Source organism: Aquarana catesbeiana, linkage group LG03 (assembly GCF_042186555.1).
Source record: "Aquarana catesbeiana isolate 2022-GZ linkage group LG03, ASM4218655v1, whole genome shotgun sequence".
In the NCBI taxonomy this organism is placed as follows: Eukaryota; Metazoa; Chordata; class Amphibia; order Anura; family Ranidae; genus Aquarana; species Aquarana catesbeiana.
The window spans coordinates 545,251,902-545,270,935 of record NC_133326.1 but is presented as its reverse complement, the minus strand read 5'-3'; the positions used below and the strand labels follow the sequence as shown (position 1 = coordinate 545,270,935).

At 42.4% G+C, this 19,034-nt stretch overlaps 1 protein-coding gene across 2 annotated transcripts in view; it reads right to left on the bottom strand.

Annotated features, from left to right (window-relative positions):
* Positions 1 to 19,034, bottom strand: part of LOC141132730 (zinc finger CCCH-type antiviral protein 1-like) — a 60,706-nt gene that overhangs the window by 34,758 nt on the left and 6,914 nt on the right. The window contains exons 2-4 of one of the 2 annotated variants that reach the window (XM_073621494.1): positions 16,357 to 16,492; positions 3,737 to 4,088; positions 889 to 1,947 (exon numbers count right to left, since the gene is read on the bottom strand). In XM_073621494.1, coding sequence (XP_073477595.1) covers positions 889 to 1,947; positions 3,737 to 4,088; positions 16,357 to 16,492 — 1,547 coding nt within the window. The remainder of the gene's footprint in view (positions 1 to 888; positions 1,948 to 3,736; positions 4,089 to 16,356; positions 16,493 to 19,034) is intronic. The other variant, XM_073621495.1, reaches the window with a different exon arrangement.

Below are 19,034 nucleotides of genomic sequence, written 5' to 3'. Positions count from 1 at the left end.
TCCCCATTATTGGTGTCATTGGGAGAAAATGTGCCCCATCATTGGTGTCATTGGGGGAATTGTGCCCCATTATTGGTGTCATTGGGAGAAAATGTGCCCCATCGTTGGTGTCATTGGGCCCCATTATTGGTGTCCTTGTGAGAAAATGTGCCCCATTGTTGGTATCATTGGGGGGGGGGGATAGTGCCCCATCTTTGGTGTAATTGGGAGAAATTATGTCCCTTCATTGGTGTGAGTGGGGGGGAGGTGATATGTCCCATTGTTAGTATCAGTGGATGAAACATTCCCCCAAGGGCCGCATAAAAGCAAGCAGAGGGCCGCATCTGGCCCCCGGGGCACAGTTTGGAGACCCCTGTTTTGGAGGAATTGTAAAGGGATTTTTCAGTTATAAAAAAGGTTCTGTATAAGGGTTCTTAATTCTTAATTTAATAAAAACACTTGACCCATAAACTCTGTTCATTGGACTGAAGGATTAAATCTATCCACATCCTATAAAAAAAGAATTAAAGTATATTTACAGCCAAAACTATTTTGTAGTTTTACATTAGGAAACGGTTAAACCCATCAGTAGGTCTATTTGAAGTCTGTGTCCCATTTGGGAGATTCCTCTTCACTTCCTGTCCCTGACACATTAGCAGATTTCCCCTCTCCTCCTGTTCTGGTGCAAAATTTTAGACTTCCCATAACTTTTTGTCTGGGTGTCAATAGTCATCAGAACAAATACAGATGGTGAATAATTTGGCTTTAGATACACTTTAAGAAATAACTTTAAATAAAAGTCCCCATGTTCCCCATAATTGCTGCTGGAAATTCACCTATAAATTCAAAAGACATTGCCCTTTCATAATTATCATTATTACTTCCATATTTCTACTCCCTTCCACTTACATTTCTGAGGCGTTACAGAGGAAATATTTGTGGCTGGTTGAGGTTCAGAAGCAGTTGAGTTGGTGGACTTTGATTGCAGATCAACCAAACCACTTGGGTGTTGTTGGTTGCGATTTGCTGCATCAGGTTTTATTATTGGTTTTACATCCGTTTGTTTTCTTGAAGGTGTAGCAGCTTGGTTAGCAGTAGATGGACTTCTTGTAGAAGATTTTTCTGATTTTACAGATACTGAGGATGCTTTTACTGAAATTCTAGATTGAAAAATACTTGGCTCAGCAATAAATGAACTCTCCCTAGAAGAGGTCACCAATGTTTTGGATGATAATGAAGGTATTGATGAAACAGTTGAAAGACTAGCAGATCCAGTAGATTGTTTTACTTGAGTAAATGAACCTCCTTTTGAAGGACTGAAGGATGTGCTTGAAGTTAAGACTCCCGGTGAAGTAATGCTTGGGCCACTCTCCAAGGTTGTGAATGTTGGTTGACTGGGTGTACTAAGTAGTGCTGGGTGATAAGTCGACATCCCTTTTCCAGGTGGAATCATAGATGTGTTTGACAAATTAGAATACTTGACTGGAGGAGAGACAGCTGGTTTTGTCTGAGCAGCAGTTGGGTATGAAGACTGAGTGTAGGGCTGAGAAATAATTGATGCAACACTAGCTGTATTTGGTGGACCCATTTTTGGGAAGTTGAATGGTGCACTAGGGAATGCTTGGGCAACTTTAGAATTATAGAATTCTACTGGCAGAACTGGAGTACAAAGCAGTTCAGGCTCGTTTACGTTAGACGACACAAACAGGTCTTTAGTAGATGGTACAAATCTTGTTCCTTCTTGTGGTGTCACCTCTGCAGATGTTCTTGAACTTTTCCCTTGTACATTTTCTAGCGGTGATATGTTTGGGCTAAACCAGTCATCCATGAGACTTTGAAGCCTTGTTGTGGAAATTTTGCGACTATGATCCCTCTCATCATCACAGTTGTAATTTTTACCTCCCAAACATTGGCCCGCACTAGATCGGGATCGTAGGCTGCTGTCAGATTGCTGATGGACGTGAGGCCCTTCAGATGTTGGGAATAACACAAAATTTAAACTCTATAACTCATAAATGCAATTCACACACCTGGCTTTACATTCACTAAGTCAACAGCTTTCTCTCTATTTCTTTCAAACTCTGTTCTCTGCATTTTCTGCAATACATGCACATTTTTCTATTTTCTCTCTTTAATATGCTGCAAGTACAGAAAAATACCTGGCAATTCTGTCATTAATCCAGGGATCTCCTAATTTTCTGCTTATGCGACACTACTTATGATGCACTGAAATCTCAAGCAGTGCTTTCAGCCCTACCTGAGTTCTCCTCTGCTGGACTACAGAACTCCACCTACCCTCACCCCTCCCTGTCCCTCTTAACATACATACATTGTTTTTATTCCCAGTAAAACAATACTGCTGCTTTGACTCCCAAGAGCCTGCCCACATACTGTGTGTAGAGAAAGGGCTCTTGGGAGACATAGCTTTGGAGAGTGTGCTTATGTCAGATAGAACTGACTTCCCTGCAAAGTCCTTGCGATAATTTTATAAGCCTAGTGGTGACGTCAAAGGAAGTATTTTAAACCTGGGATGTGGTCTGGGGGGTAAATTTGAGATATGGTTTCTAAGTGATATCTCTTTAACCTCATCATTTTTCACCTTTTAGAAATTAAGCAGATACATGTTTATTATCAGACAGAGAAGGAGGTATGCCATAGACACAAATCTCAGGAGTTTGAAAAAGTGAAAATGTTGCTAGGAATTTTAATAGGAGTAAGAAATGATGACCGTCTGTATGTGCTGAGAGCAGTTATTGTAATTGGAAGGTAACTCCCATTTGTTGTTCACTTTATTTAGCAACACAAAATTTGTTGCAGGCAGTTGAAACCGTAAGCCATGGAAGGTAAAAATTAGTTTTGTTTTGTTTCAGTTAGTATTATATACATACATTTGTTTTGTTAAAATTGAACTCAATTCGTTCAAATTTGGAAAATTTTAATTTAATTCTAATTCAAATCGAATTCCATTCTAAATCAAATTTTTTCTATTCGAAATTTGAATTTTGGAAGATGGTTATATTCTTTCTATTCCATTATTTTCTATTGTTTTTTCTATTCTATTATTTAATTTTCTATTCTATTCTTTTTTTTATTCTATTGGAGTTCGAATTTATTCTATTTGAAATTCACATTTTAAAAGATGGTTACTTTTTTGATTCTATTCTATTGTTTTTTTCTATTCTATCTTTTCTATTCTATTTATTTTATATTCTATTCTTTTCTATTATTTTCCTTTATTTTATATTCTATTATTCTATTATTTCTATTCTATTCCTTTATTTTCTATTCTATTTTTTCTATTTGGAAATTGGAATCTAATTCGAACATGATTCAAATCACATTAGAAAGTTTCAAATTTGATTTGAATTTCATCCGAAATTTTAGTTTTGTTATTTCTGAATCGTTTAAATTAGTTATTATTGTAATTTGGAAATTTGGATACATCCAAATTTCCGAATAATGAAAAATTTGTCCGAATTTTGATTTGGAAACAAAATGAACCACACACGTTTATTCTCCTCTCAAGATGATAAACTACCTAGCACAACGGGACATGAATGCTGTGCCTGAGATTGGTTATCAGGTAGAACAGAAATATGGTTTTATTAATATAGCTAAAACAGTAAAAGCTGTTTCTTACTACAGGAACGAGGTAAAGGAAAAATAATAATGTTGGGAGAGGGAGGTTTGGGGACAAATTTGGGGAATACCTATACAAATAAATTATTTATTTCATTATGTAACCAGTTATCTGTACCTTTATTCCTTCTCTCACTGCTCCTATCCTGAGATCCAGCTCTTCTTTTTCCTCGCCTTCTTTTCCTTATGCCCTGTGACATTCCTCTCATACCCCTGGGCTCCTCATTTCTAGGCTCCTCCCTCAGCATCTGTCGCCTCTCATTGTGTGTCAGCACACAGAGCATCTGAAAGTTCTGGATGGTCTCCTTGCTTAGCCAGCTGCAAATGAGCAGTAAGTTGGATTCCAGGAGGTTGTGTGATCTTTTACATGAGTGGCTGTTGCATTCCCCTTGCAAGAAATAAATGCACACATGGAGGCGTGTGCAGTCCTCCTTTTTGTCACAGTTGTTGTACATGTATTTCCGACAGGCCTGCAAAGGAATGGGAAACATAGGGACACAGTGAGTTCAATAAAGTGGAACTCATAATTTTGTCATTGTTGGGGCAGGAATAAACATGCTGATGGCACTTTTGGTGACCAGGCCTTTTTTGCTGAGGAACCCAACCCTAATCCACTTTCTAAATTTAGTTTACGACTGGAATTGGCTTACTTGGCTCTGCTTTTGGCAATAACATAGCTCCCAACTGTCCCTGATTTTGAGGGACTGTCCCTGATTTGGAACAAAGTCCCTCTGTCCCTCATTCCTCCTCATTTGTCCCTCATGTTGGTCTGAACTATATAGCTGTATATTAAATGCACTACTTATCTATCAAAAATTAATTTACAGTTTCTAAACCTTTCATCCAGTTTCTAATTTGCTTCATTTGTTCATTTCAAAAGCCAACATAAAGGAATAGTAGTGGAAAAAAAGCAATTGTGGGTTTAAACAATCTTTTTTTTAATATAATTCTTCTTTAAGGGGGTGTGGCAGGGTGTGTGTCTTATGCCTACATGCATTTGCTAACAGGTGCCCCTCATTCCTATCTCAGAAAGTTGGAAAGTATGCAACAATAATGTAGGAAAAGAGCAGATACTACTACGTAGTCTATCAATGACACCCGTGTGATACAAGAGACGGTAAGTGTTTTGCAAAAGGAAGTTCCAAAAAATATTACATGCTAAAAATTACATAAACACAGAGTGGCCTGCTACATACACGCGGAGTTGACTTGCAACTGAGTGGCAAAAAGACCAGCCAATAGTGTATAAGCAGGGAATATTTCATATTTCTCCTAGAATTTCTATTAAAACAATGCAGCATAAAGCAAAAGGGAAAAGGGACAGTTGCCAGTACTTTAGTAACTTCCTAACTGGTCATCAGCTTTACAATATTTTTTTTGATCAATTACCCCCTGACTCAACAGTCCAACATGACCCACTCTGGTAGTTACAAAACAATCTGCTGGTTAGTTTTCTTTCCTTTCATATTACATATTTCATATTGTTCTAATTTTTAGGCAACGAATTGTATTGCTGCCCTGAAGGAACTGCTTGATAAGATGGGTCCCATCTTTTGGGTCTCAAACTTCTCAAAGACCTCAGCCCCTCTGACACACCAAACTGAGAACTTAAACACAGAGTATCACAGAGAATCACCGTGAAATTCCTGACAGTCATGTACCAGTGCCCAAATATAATGCTAAATTTAAAGAACACAAGCACCAAGCAAATTAGAGAAACAAACTTTGTATATTGTTACAAAATAAAGTCGGTAAGGGCAAGTAGAGACAAAAGGTGAAATTAATAAAAATGGTAAGAATATACTTAGTATATACAAAGGCTCAAGCGCTGACGTGGTTAAAAATTACTACTAAAATACTGATATGGAAACCGAATGGATAAGATAAGATGATCAAATAATATAGCTGCAACTAAGTGAGTAATAAATCAATAAATAGTAATAAAGTGATCAGTTGCGCTTATATTAACCTCATCTGCCCATTAAAATAGTGAAAGAAGAAAATAAAATACTAAAAAAAGCCTCCAAATAATCTTAACCACTAAGCCACCGCCCACCGTCATATGACGGCTGGACGAGGCTTCTGTTATTCTGGGAGGACATCATATGACGTCCTCGCCTTCCCGAGCCACTAGGGGGCGCGCGCGCGCCGCCGCCGGCGCGCGCGCGCGCCCGCCGTGTCACTCGGGACCCGGTGCGCGTGCCTGGCGGCCGCGATGTCCGCCGGGCACCCGCGATTGCCGGGTAACACAGCAGGAGCGTGGATCTGTGCATGTAAACACAGATCCACGTCCTGTCAGAGAGGAGAGGAGACCGATGGCGTGTCCCTTGTACATAGGGACAGCGATCGGTCACCTCCCCCAGTCAGTCCCCTCCCCCCACAGTTAGAATCACCTCCTTAGGTAATACATTAACCCCTCGAGCGCCCCCTAGTGTTAACCCCTTCCCTGCCAGTCACATTTACACAGTATTCAATGCAATTTTATAGCATTGATCGCTGTATAAATGTGAATGGTCCCAAAAATGTGTCAAAAGTGTCCGATGTGTCCGCCGCAATATCGCAGTCACAATAAAAATTGCAGATCGCCGCCATTACTAGTAAAAAATAAATAAATAATAAAAATGCTATAAATCTATCCCGTATTTTGTAGACGCTATAACTTTTGCGCAAACCAATCAATATACGCTTATCGCAATTTTTTTTTACCAAAAATATGTAGAAGAATACGTATCGGCCTAAACTGAGGAAAAAATTTGTTAAAAAAAAAAAAAAAAATTGGATATTTATTATAGCAAAAAGTAAAAAACATTGTGTTTTTTCAAAATTGTCCCTCTTCTTTTGTTTATAGCGCAAGAAATAAAAACCGCAGAGGTGATCAAATACCACCAAAAGAAAGCTCTATTTGTGGGAAAAAAATGATAAAAATTTAATTAAGGTGCAGTGTAACACGACCGCGCAATTGTCATTCAAAGTGCGACAGCGCTGAAAACTGAAAAATGGCTTGGGCAGGAAGGGGGTGTACGTGCCCTGTATTGAGGTGGTTAATCTACAAATGTTTTCAAAATGAATTTAAAATAAATAAAAAAATAAATATATAGATGAATAAATTAATCAATCTAATCACATCATTATGCATATAATTAACTCATAAAGTGCATTAGTGATAAAACTTGCTCAAATGTGCATGTGCTTTTCAACATATCTATTATTCATATTAAATACATGGCATATGTCTGATTAAATATATAAAATCGTGCTGCTTAAACTTCCAAAAATACAATAAATATAAATGTGCCAAGAATGTGCAAGAAATCTTTCTTTTATCTGAAAAACCTTCCTGTGAGCTCTGGCCAATACAACAGTATTATGTAACCAAAACCTCCTCAGTATCAGATATAATGTGAATTTGAAACAAATTATATAAACTAAGGGTCGGTTCACACTGGGGCAACACGACTTCAGCGCGACTTTGTACCGCGACTTCAACGCGGCTTCAGCGCGACTTCAGCGCGACTTCAGCAAATTACAAGGCGACTTGAAGTCGCCTCCATGACAGGCGACTTCGCCTGTGGCCAATCAGCTCTCTGGGAGGGAGGGGGGGAAGGAGGGGTTTTCCCTGCAAAGTCGCTTGACTTTACAGAGAGATCCGACTTGGAGGCGACTTCCATTGATTTCTATGGTACAGGTCGCCTACCAAGTCGGATCAAAGTAGTACAGGGAGTACGCTCTGAAGTCGGAGCGACTTCAGTAGCGTCTATTAAGACGCTAGCGTTCACTCCCATTGAAACTATTTCTGGGGCGACTTGGGGCGACTTGAGGGCGTACAAGTCGGATCCCAAGTCGCCCCAGTGTGAACCGAGCCTAAGTGAAAACAAAATGTGTTACTTTCCTTCTTTTCACTTTTTCTTAAATCACTCCTCCACTCAGATTGCGGGCATGTAAAAAAAGAAATTAAAAATCCATTGCGCAGAGATCAACCACTGATTTAAATACCATCTATCAGATAAGGTTGTTCCACTCACATAACCACCTAGTGGGGATCGCTTTCATTGATCAGCTGCAGAAAACCGGAGCACAGCGGTGAGACACTTCATTCACCGCTGCTGCTATCTCACACACTGCAAATACTAGGGACTTCCAAGGGTTCCTCCTACATGTTACGTCACTGCCACGTGAAAAAGTCGATTTTATATATTTAATCAGACATATGCCATGTATTTAATATGAATAATAGATATGTTGAAAAGCACATGCACATTTGAGCAAGTTTTATCACTAATGCACTTTATGAGTTAATTATATGCATAATGATGGGATTAGATTGATTAATTTATTCATCTATATATTTATTTTTTTATTTATTTTAAATTCATTTTGAAAGCATTTGTAGATTAAGATTATTTGGAGGCATTTTTTTAGTATCTTATTTTCTTCTTTCACTATTTTAATGGGCAGATGAGGTTAATATAAGCGCAACTGATCACTTTATTACTATTTATTAATATACTTAGTATACAGACTATTTAGCAATAAGGACAAGGCAAAAGATTAAACTTTCCGCCCACAACAGCATAAATAGTAACAACGCCACCTGATGTGCAGCAATGAGCAGTAAAACAGTTGAACTATAAACCATTGGCACTATACTGTCAGAGGGCACAAATGGAGGCTATGCTAGGCCTAAAACTGTCTGGTAAGCACTGTCAGTAGTTAAGAGGTCAAGAATGGGTACAGATAAATATAAGGGGTTTGTGTGCAGATTGCACGATAGGGGCAGTCCTTGAGATGTTTCTTCTGCCTGCTTTACATTGGGACCCTGTAAGAAGTGTTGGTGCACTTCACGAGAGTCCTGATGAACCTTCATGCTGTTAGGAATTTCTACAAGGGTGGTATAGTCTTTGCAGGGATGCAATGTACATGTGTGACCAGTACTGGATAAAGGTGAGTCAGATGTGGTGACAGTTCAGTATAACGGTTATAAGGTGCTGGTGCAGCATAGGTCTGGAATTAATGCGGTATGCGCTGGGTGCACTTGGCATCCTGCTCTCAGCAACTCAATCCCTGTGTAATGTATGGGCCGATAGCCCATTCACTAGTCCCCTGGATTCAGTTGCAGCCTCCAAAGTGGAAGGGGCCCTCTCAGTCTCTCCCTGAAGCCTCCGGTGAACAGTGGTGTAAGCAGATAATGGATGGATGCTCCAGCCTCTCTGGGTTTTAGGTTCCAGGTGCCTCCAGTGCGGCTAACAAAGCACTTTAACTGGCTCTTGGGACGAGAGAAATGGGCTAACGGAGGTTTTCCCAGGCAGTGTACTATAAATCCTCCTTCAGCTACACCTGAGTCTCAGAGTCCATCTGGATTTGTATTTCAGAAAGTAAATTCCTGCATTATACAAATGCCGTTTTGGACTTCATCTCCCATGATCCCAAACGCTCTTCATTACAGTCTATGCAACTGCTTAGCTAGCTCTCATGCTCTCTGATTGAAACTTTGCTCTACTGCCAGGAAGTGAGGGGTGGTGGAGGAAAGCACAGCCTGCATGAGCAGAGGATTTTACACAGGCTGCTCTGGCTCCCAGTGTAACAGTGTAGGCAGGTGGGGGTGGGTAGGTAAGGGGAGGCAGAAGAATTTGCAGCTACATGGCACAGCTGGCAGTCGGCTACATAATTCTCATGAAGTGTTCGCTTAGAGTCATTTTAGTGTAATCAGAAAGGTACAGAGAAGGTAAGGAGCAGAGTATAGTCTACTTTATGGAGGTTGTGATATCTCAGTGATGGGTGTAGTCCATTTTCTCCACTGCAGGTGGCACTCAACCGCAGCCACCGTGCAGAGGGAGAGGAAGTCAAGAGGAACGTAGTTCCTCTATGGTTTCCTGGGTCACAGGGTCAGCAATCTGGTTGCATGTGACTCTGGTGGCCATCTTGGGTCAGGCTGAGTCTATTTAAGACGACCTGTCTGTCAAGGACAGTAATAGCTGTAGGGAAAGGTTCCAGACCAGTAGGGAAAGCCTAGGGATCTGCCAATCTTCCTGGAAACCTTCCTGCTTGGGCATGGTCCGGCCAGGCCGCATTACGCCCCTTAAGACAGACACTGTGAGCTCGGCTGAGATCTGCTTTGCTACAATTTGCTGTTCTTCCATGAGTTTTCGCGGTTGGGCAGCCTTCCTGTGGGCCTTGTGGTGAACTGTTATACTCCGACTACAATACAAGTTCTTTCTATTGCATCTGGACTGTGTATGTGTTACTGTCACCACACCACGCTGCATCCATCCTCACATGGCGGCAGTCTGCAGGATGTCACTTCCCGCAGCAGGTGTGGAAGGAGGAGCAGGTACCATCATGGCACTACTAGGATCAGCCCTGGCCCTGGTGCCTAAGTTTAATGGCTCCAGTATGCCCTTGGCAGAGTGGAAGGAGAGGCTAGAGAGCACTGCACACCTGTACCAGGTTCCCACGGGGCTGATCACGGAACTAGCCGTTAACTCCTTGGAATTTGATGTCTAACAAGTGGTGATGGCTCTGCCTGGAAGAGGTCCAGGCCACACTGGAGAAAATCATGACATGCCTAGAGGTCCTGTTCGGAGAAAACGCGATGTCCTGGAGCTGAGGTGCAGATTCTCTGTCCGGAGACAGCAGGAGGATTCACACACTTTGCGCTGGCACTCCAGCACCTTTGGAAACAGCTGGAAAAGAAGGATGCACATGGCTGTGCAGAAATCCTGGAGATGTCAGTTCGTGGCCAGACTAAAGGCAGGCCCAGTTAAGAGGGCCCTGCATTAGCGAATCAAAGTACAACCCGCCATCTCTTCCCACGACATTGTGGTAGACGCGGTTGCAGGGGAACAGGAAGATGCTGAGGCAACTGTGGTAGTGAACAAAAGTATGATCCACTGCATATTAAAGAAGAGGCGGCTCCCACACCTCTGTCCGCCATACAAACAACACTAAAGAAAATTGCCTTAGGCGTAGATCCCCTGAAGCAGCAGGTATCCACGCTCAAACTGGATTTCGCCACACACTCTAAGGGTGAGAGCCTGCTACAGAGGGACCCAGAGGAAGATTGTAAGTGCTGGCGGTGTGGTCGTTTTGGGCATTTAAGCAAGATTTGTGGCAGGCCTAAAAGCACAGTAGGCTGCTGTTAAACTAGCAGCTCCCAGGGCAGAGGGACGACCCCTGGGACAAACAACATAAGGTCCTAGCCAACCACAGTCCATGGTTGCCCCTAGCCCAGTAGTGACCGCCATTGTCAATGGCCTGGAGGTCCCATGCCTAACCGACACAGGGTCTGAAGTTACAGAGTATGGCTTCTATGCCCATCATAGAAGGCTGTATTACTGGGCACTGGTAAGGCTGTATTACTGGGCACAGGTCAGGCAGCACAACTGGGCACTGGTAAGGCTGCATAGCTGGACACTGGTCAGGCTGCATTGCTGGGCACTGGTAAGGCAGCATTGCTGGCCACTGGTCGGGCTGCATGGCTGGGTACTGGTCAGGCTGCATTGTTGGCCACTGGTCAGGCTGCATTGTTTGACACTGGTGAGGCTGGCTGTGCTGCTGGGCACTGATCAGGCTGTGCTGCTGGGCACTGATCAGGCTGTGCTGCTGGGTACTGGTCAGGGTGCGTTGCTGGGCACTGGTCAGGCTGTGTTGCTGGGCACTGGTCAGGTTGACTGGGCACTGGTCAGGCTGCATTGCTGGGCACTGGTCAGGCTGCATTTCTAGGCACTGGTCAGGGTGCATTTCTAGGCACTGGTCAGGCTGAGTTACTGGGCACTGGTGAGGCTGCATTGATCCTGCCCCACAACAGTCTGAGGGACAGTGAACTGGCCCCCTGTTTAAAAAGTTTGAGGACCCCTGCCCTAGACTGATCTATTAAACTATCATAAAAATTCAGAAAATGTTGTGTGCCTGGCTCTGTGTTTCAAGGGGGGAAATAGGACCACATCTACCAGCTCCTCCTGCAGAGGTAGTGCTGCATTTTATTTGTGCTATTTTACCTTTTCCATTGTTAATCAGTTCCGGGCCAGGGTGGCCCGGCTGCGCGAAGCGTCGTAGCTATACGTCACATGCGGCCGTCTGGGGGCGCGCACTGCGACGATCGGATTCGCTTCAGAACTGATCAATCCCCAGGTCCAGGTCAATGGTTTCTGGCCTGGACCTGGTGATCGGTCCTGGCGAATGAAATCCTTCACCTGCATGTGTAAGTGTAAACACAGCAGGGGAAGTGATGTCATCTCTCCTCGTGGAACTCTTTTCCATTCCAGAGAGAGGAGAGAAGACATCTTAGAGTACTACACTGACACTAGTTCACAAAGGTACACTTGTCACCCCCCTGATCACCACCCCGATCCTCCCCCAGTTAACCTCTTCACCTCCTGTCACTGTGTCACCCAGTGCAGTGTTCATGTTTTTTTTTTGATCACTGTACTGGTGTCATTAGTGACACAAATCAGTGTTAGGGTACTTAGTGGTAGACCTAGATAGGTCTAGGGACCCCCCCAACCCCCCCTAATAAAGGTTTAACTCCTTGATCACCCCCTGTCACCAGTGATCACTGTAATAGTGTCATGGTGACGCTGGTTAGCTAGTTTATTTTTATAGCATCAGGGCACCCGCCGTATATTACCTAAATAAAGGTTTAACCCCCTGATGACCCGGTGGGTTAAATCAGTTAGGTTTTAGTGTCAGATAGGGTCTGCGTCGCCCCAGGCAGCGTCAGATTAGTGCCAGTAGCGCTAACACCCACGCACGCACCATACACCTCCCTTAGTAGTATAGTGTCTGAACGGATCAATATCTGATCTGATCAGATCTATACTAGCGTTCCTAACAGTTTAGGGTTTCCAAAAACGCAGTGTTAGCGGGATCAGCCCAGATACCTGCTAGCACCTGCGTTTAGCCCCTCCGCCCAGCTCAGCCCAGCCCAGCCCACCCAAGTGCAGTATCAATCGATCACTGTCACTTACAAAAACACTAAACACATAACTTTTACAGTTTTTATAAAAGTGAAAAAAGTGAAAAAAAAAACACACACACAAAAACACAAAAAAAAAATAAAATAAAAAAGCCAAAAATAGTTGTGGTTTTATTTTTCTTCTCTCTCTCTATTGTTCTCTCTCCCATGTTCGCTCTCTACTGTCCGCTCTATTGTTCGCTCACTATTGCTCTTTATCTATTGTTCTCTCTCTGTTTTATTTTTTACTATGTTTTATTATATTTGCTTTGCAGGTATGGTATGTCTTACTGTTATACTGTAATGTTACTTTGTTTTATTGTTAACCATCATTTGCTTAGCAGGTATGCCATTCAGCTGCAGCACTTATTTATTTACCTTGACAGCAACAGCGTTTACTCCCACGATACGTAAATCAGCGACTCCAGCGCTGTATAGGAGGTGATTTCACCACCACAGTTAAAAAAAAATGGTACATGTATGCCCATCATTAGAAGTGGGGGGATGAAAGGCAGTATTCTAATGGTGGGCATACACACCGATCAATCTCTTCTTTTTGTTCAGCCCACAGGCGGCATGAAAAAAAAGAACATTACAATGCATGCCCAACAAGGACCAGCTACGTACTGGTATGTTGCTGGATTTTGAGTGGTTATACCAGAATGAGGCCTGCAGGTTTAGGTATCACCTTGGTATCATTCTTTTCAGCCAGCGGTCAGCTTTCATGTAAAAGCAATCCTAGCAGCTAATTAGCCTCTAGACTGCTTTTACAAGCAGTGGGAGGGAACCTCCCCCTCCTCCCACCATCTTCCATGGTTTTCTCGGGCTCTCCTGTCCCAACAGGGAACCCGAGAATGCAGCCGGTGGTTCCACCAGCTGACCATAGAGCTGATCAGAGACCAGAACGGCTCCAATCATCTGTATGGCCTAAGAAACTGAAAGCTATGAGCATTTCATGACTTAGGTTTTGCCGGATATAAACAGCGCCATTGGGAAATTGGGAAAGCATTTTATCACACCGATCCTGGTATGGTCAGATGCTTTGAGGGCAGAGGAAAGATCTAGGGTCTAATAGACCCCATTTTTTTCAAAAAAGAGTACCTGTCGCTAACTATTGCTATCATAGGGGATATTTACATTCCCTGAAATAACAATAAAAATGATAAAAAAAAGCACCACTGTCCCCCCATGCTTTCAAGCAAAGGTGAACGCAAGCATCGGGTCTGGTGTCATATGTAAACAGCAATTGCACCATGCATGTGAGGTATCACCACGAAGGTCAGCTCAAGGGCAGTAATTTTAGCAGTAGGCCTCCTCTGTAAATCTAAAGTGGTAACCTGTAAAGGCTTTTAAAAATGTATCATTTGTCGCTGCTGCACGTTTGTGTGCAATTTTAAAGCATGTCTTGTTTGGTATCCATGTACTCGGCATAAGATCATCTTTTTTTATTTAGTCAAAGCAATATAGTGTGTTTTAGTGCATTCAAATTAAAAAAAGTGTGTTTTTAAAAAAAAAATGCATTTGAAAAATCGTTGCACAAATACTGTGTGAATAAAATAATTGCAAAAGCCACCATTTTAATCTGTAGGGCCTTTGCTTTAAAAAAATATATAATGTTTGGGGGTTCAAGGTAATTTTCTTGCAAAAAATAAATACTTTTTCATGTAAACAAAAAGTGTCAGGGCTTTGTCTTCAAGTGGTTAGAAGAGTGGGTGATGTGTGACATAAGCTTCTAAATGTTGTGCAAAAAATGCCAGAACTGTTCAACCCCCCCCCCCCCAAATGACCCCTTTTTGGAAAGTAGTCACTCCAAGCTATTTGCTGAGAGGCATGTTGAGTCTATGGAATATTTTATATCTTGACACAAGTTGCAGGAAAATGTAAAAATCTTTTTTATTTTTTGCACGAAGTCATAACTAAATCACATATTGCTCAAACATGCCATGGGCATATGTGAAATTACACCCCAAAATACATTCTGATGCTTCTCCTGAGTATGGGGATACCACATGTGTGAGACTTTTTGGGAGCCTGGCCGCGTACGGGGCCCCGAAAACCAATCACCGCCTTCAGGCTTTCTAAGGGCGTAAAATGGTGATTTTCCTCCTCACTATCTATCACAGTTACGGAGGTCCTGAAATGTCCAGATAGCACAAAACCCCCCCAAATGACCCCATTTTGGAAAGTAGACACCCCAAGGTATTTGCTAAGAGGCGTGGTGAGTATTTTGCAGCTCTCAATTGTTTTTGAAAATGAAGAAAGAAAAGAAAAATATATTTTTTTTTAATTTTCAAAACTTTGAAAAGTGACAACTTTGTCCAAAAATAAAAATAAAAGTTTGTCATTTTCCCGCAACTTGTGGCAAAATATAAAATATTCCATGGACTCAACATGCCTCTAAGCAAATAGCTTGGGGTGTCTACTTTCCAAAATGGGGTCATTTGGGGGGGGTTTGTGCCATATCGGCATTTTATGGTCTTCGAAACTGTGATAGGTAGTGAGGAGTGAAATCAAAAATTTACGCCCTTAGAAACCCTGAAGGAGGTGATTGGTTTTTCGGGGTCCTGTACACGGCTAGGCTCCCAAAAAGTCTCACATATGTGGTATCCCCATACTCAGGAGAAGCAGCAGAATGTATTTTGGGGTGTAATTCCACATATAACAATGCTTGAACAATATATCATTTAGTGACAACTTTGTGTGATTTTTTTTTTTTGTTGTCATTTTTCAATCACTTGTGACAAAAAAATAAAATATTCAATGGGCTCAACAAGCCTCTCAGCAATTTCCTTGGGGTGTCTACTTTCCAAAATGGGGTCATTTTTTTTGGGGGGGGGGGGGGGGTTGTACTGCCCTGCCATTTTAGCACCTCAAGAAATGAGATGGCAGTCATAAACTAAAAGCTGTGTAAATTCCAGAAAATGTACCATAGTTAGTATAGTACGCTTATTGACATTTTTTTTACCAAAAGACTTGGCTGAATACATTTTGGCCTAAATGTATGACTAAAATTGAGTTTGTTGGATTTTTCTTATAACAAAATTAGAAAATATCATTTTTTTAAAAAATTTTTGGTCTTTTTCCGTTTATATCGCAAAAATTAAAATCGCAGAGGCAATCAAATACCATCAAAAAGAAAGCTCTATTTGTGGGGAAAAAAGGATGTAAATTTCGTTTGGGTACAACATTGCATGACCGCACAATTACCAGTTAAAGCAGCGCAGGTCCAAATTGTAAAAAGTGTTCTGGTCATTGAGCAGCCTAATCTTCCGGGGCTGAAATGGTTAAACACTCTTTGAAAGTGGTAAAATTGTCAGCTGATAGGGCAAACTCTATCTGGTGACAGAGTAAAGAGTATATTGCTTAGTAAAACCCAGTGATGATCGCTCTCAGTCTGCTGGCACTTAGATTGTGGTCCCTCAAGCTGGAAAAATTTTGGGCAGGGTGAGGCTGATTGTGTCTTTGTCACGTATCAGTGACAGCATGGTGTGAATTTGACTGATCATTTTTCACAAGCTGGTGAAGGGGCCAGTAACAATTTATTTTCTACCATATGGAAGGCCATGTTGGGGGGGGGGGGGGTGATATTCCAAGGGGGACTGTAATCAAAACAGTAGAAGTTCAGAAGCAGAGTATTTTCTACTTTTTGGATAGTGATGCTGGAGGGTGTGATAATCCAGTCGTGAGCAATATTAGCAAGGTACATCTGGATTGGCCAGCATTTTTTCCATAACATCCACTCTAAATCACAAGGCAGGGGGCACAATGAAAGCAGTACTTGCACTCACCACTGGCAGCAGCTGGTTGTCATTCTGAAAAAGTAAAACTTTGATCTCCTCCTCATTCAGTCCGCTCAGCTCATTGGCTTCTAGCACAGCATAGTTGTGGTCAGAGAAGACATTGTGGGAGAATCTGCAGCGTGGCCTGGAATAAAAGAACACCATGGATTCTAATTCTGGGTGGAGATGGGTGTAAAAGAATTAGAAAAAGAAAAGAAAGTGCAAAAAACATGTACAAATTTACTGAATCAATTTCATAGACACCAAAAAAATCATTTTATTACAATATAATGCAATACTGTGGAAATGTGGGTGGGGCCTTTCCCTATTGGAAATGTGGGCAGATTTGTCATTATTGAAAATGTGGGATGGACTTGTCACTGTTGGAAATGTGGGTTGGCTTTTTCACTACTGGAAATGTAAACAGGGTCTGTCACTATTGAAAATATGGGCAGGGCCAGTCACTTTTGGGCTAAACCTGGAACTAGTCCCACCCACTGGAATTGTGGGTGGGACCTGTCACTATTGAAAAAGGTGGGTGGGGCAGGGCACTATTGGAAATGTGGGTGGGACCTGTCACTATTGAAAAAGGTGGGTGAGGCATGGCATTCTGAAAATGTGGACGGGGCCAAACCTGGCATTGTAAAAATGTGGGCAGGGTTTGTCACTACTGGAAATGTGGGATTGGCCTTTTCACTATTTTGAATGTGGGTGGGGCCTGTCACTGTGGAAATATGGGCAGGGCCCATCACTATTAAAAATGTGGTTGGGGCTTGTCATTATTGAAATTTGGGCGTGGTCTATCACTATTGGAAATGTGTGCGGGACCTGACGCTATTGCAAACGTGGGCAGGTGTGCCACTATTGGAAATGTGGGCATGGCCTACCACTGCCGGAAATGTGGGCAGGGCCTGCCACTATTGGGAATGTGGGTGGGGTCTGTCACTATTAGCTTTACTTTAATTCCTTATTATCATGCATTACATATTTTTTAGGTTTGATTGCTGACTCTACACACAAGGAACATGGGCGGGCCTGTCACTGTCGAAAATGTGGGTGGGGCCAACCACTACCAGACATGTGGGTTGGCCCCTGTCACAGTGGAAATGTGGGTGGGGCCTGTCACTATTGGCAATGTGGGTGGGGCTTGGCACTATTGGAAATGTGGGCGGGGCCTTTCATTGTTGGAAATGTGGGCGGGGACTATAACTGTTGGAAAGGTGGGTGGAACCTGTCACTATTGGAAATGTGGGTGGGGCTTGTCACTATAGGGCTAAACCTGGCACTAGTGGAAATGTGGGTGGGGCTAGTCACTAGTGGAAATGTGGGCAGGGCTAGTCACTATTGGAAATGCGGGTGGGGCTTGTCACTGTTGGAAATGTGGGTGGGGTCTGTCACTCTTGGAAATGTGGGCGGGGCCTCTCACAATTGGGCTAAACCTGGCACTAGTGGAAATGTGGACGGGGCTTGTCACTGGTGGAAATGTGGGTGGGGCTTGTCACTATTAGAAACGTGAGTGGGACCTGACACTATGGGAAATGTAAGCAGGGAATGGCACTGGGGAATTGTGGGTGAGCCCAAACCTGGCACTGTGGAAATGTGGGCAAAGGTGCACTATAGCCATGTGTTTGAACTTTTGTATCTCTTCCAAGGGCTCGCACCATTCAATGAATACTATAAGAGGATTGAATGATGTCTTGTGCCATTAGCTATCCCCTGAAGATGTCAGTAGACAAAGCGCATTGGGAGCTTTTGGCAGCAACGTCATGCATGGCTGCAAGTTATTATTATTATTGTTATTATTTAAGGTACTTATGCGCCGTCAATTTACGCAGCGCTTTACATACAGTATACATTGTACATTCACATCGGTCCCTACCGTCAAGCAGCTTACGATCTAAGGTTCTTATTTCACATTCATATGCAAGTTGGAGCGATGTGCCAAAATTACATATCAGTTTGTTGCTACGATTATTGGAATTTTGTAAGTACATGACCTATGACTTAGTATATGTAAACCCTCACCTTGTAAAATATCTTGTAAAATATTTTCAGTTTAAAATAGAAACAAAAAGGCAAAACATTTGTGTATACATATAAAAAAATATATAAATACCTTTTTTCCCCTTTTTATAAATAAGTGATCACATCCCCTCTGTTCTCAGCTGCATAAGGAGCTCGGGGAGGAGAAACAGCAGCACACTGGTCTTCTCAGTGAATGGCTCTGCGAGGGAAGGGGGTATGTCAGCACAAGTCTGATCATTGGAGGAGAGAGCAGGCCGAGTTCCAGCACAGCTAGAGAACTGACCACACTGTGATCTCATGCCGAGTGTGGTCAGTTTTTGATGGAAAAGCAGGAGGGACTGGCAGGATCACCAGGTATTTCACACACAGGAAGTAATACAAAGAGAACAGGATACTTTCTCATACAAGTACATGGTACAGCAGGCACATATCAGGGATAAGAAATGTTGGGTTTACATAGCATAACCTTTTAGGCCTGTTAATGCACTATAGTGTGCGTTATTCTCTTCCTTGCCAGGTTGTACATCACTGTGATTATATTGCATGGGGCGGTGTACTGCCGCCATACTAAGAGTATCACCATATGAAAGATATGTAACCTATAGATATGTAAAGCAATCATAACCAACCTGATACTAAGAACATATGACCTCATATCTCCA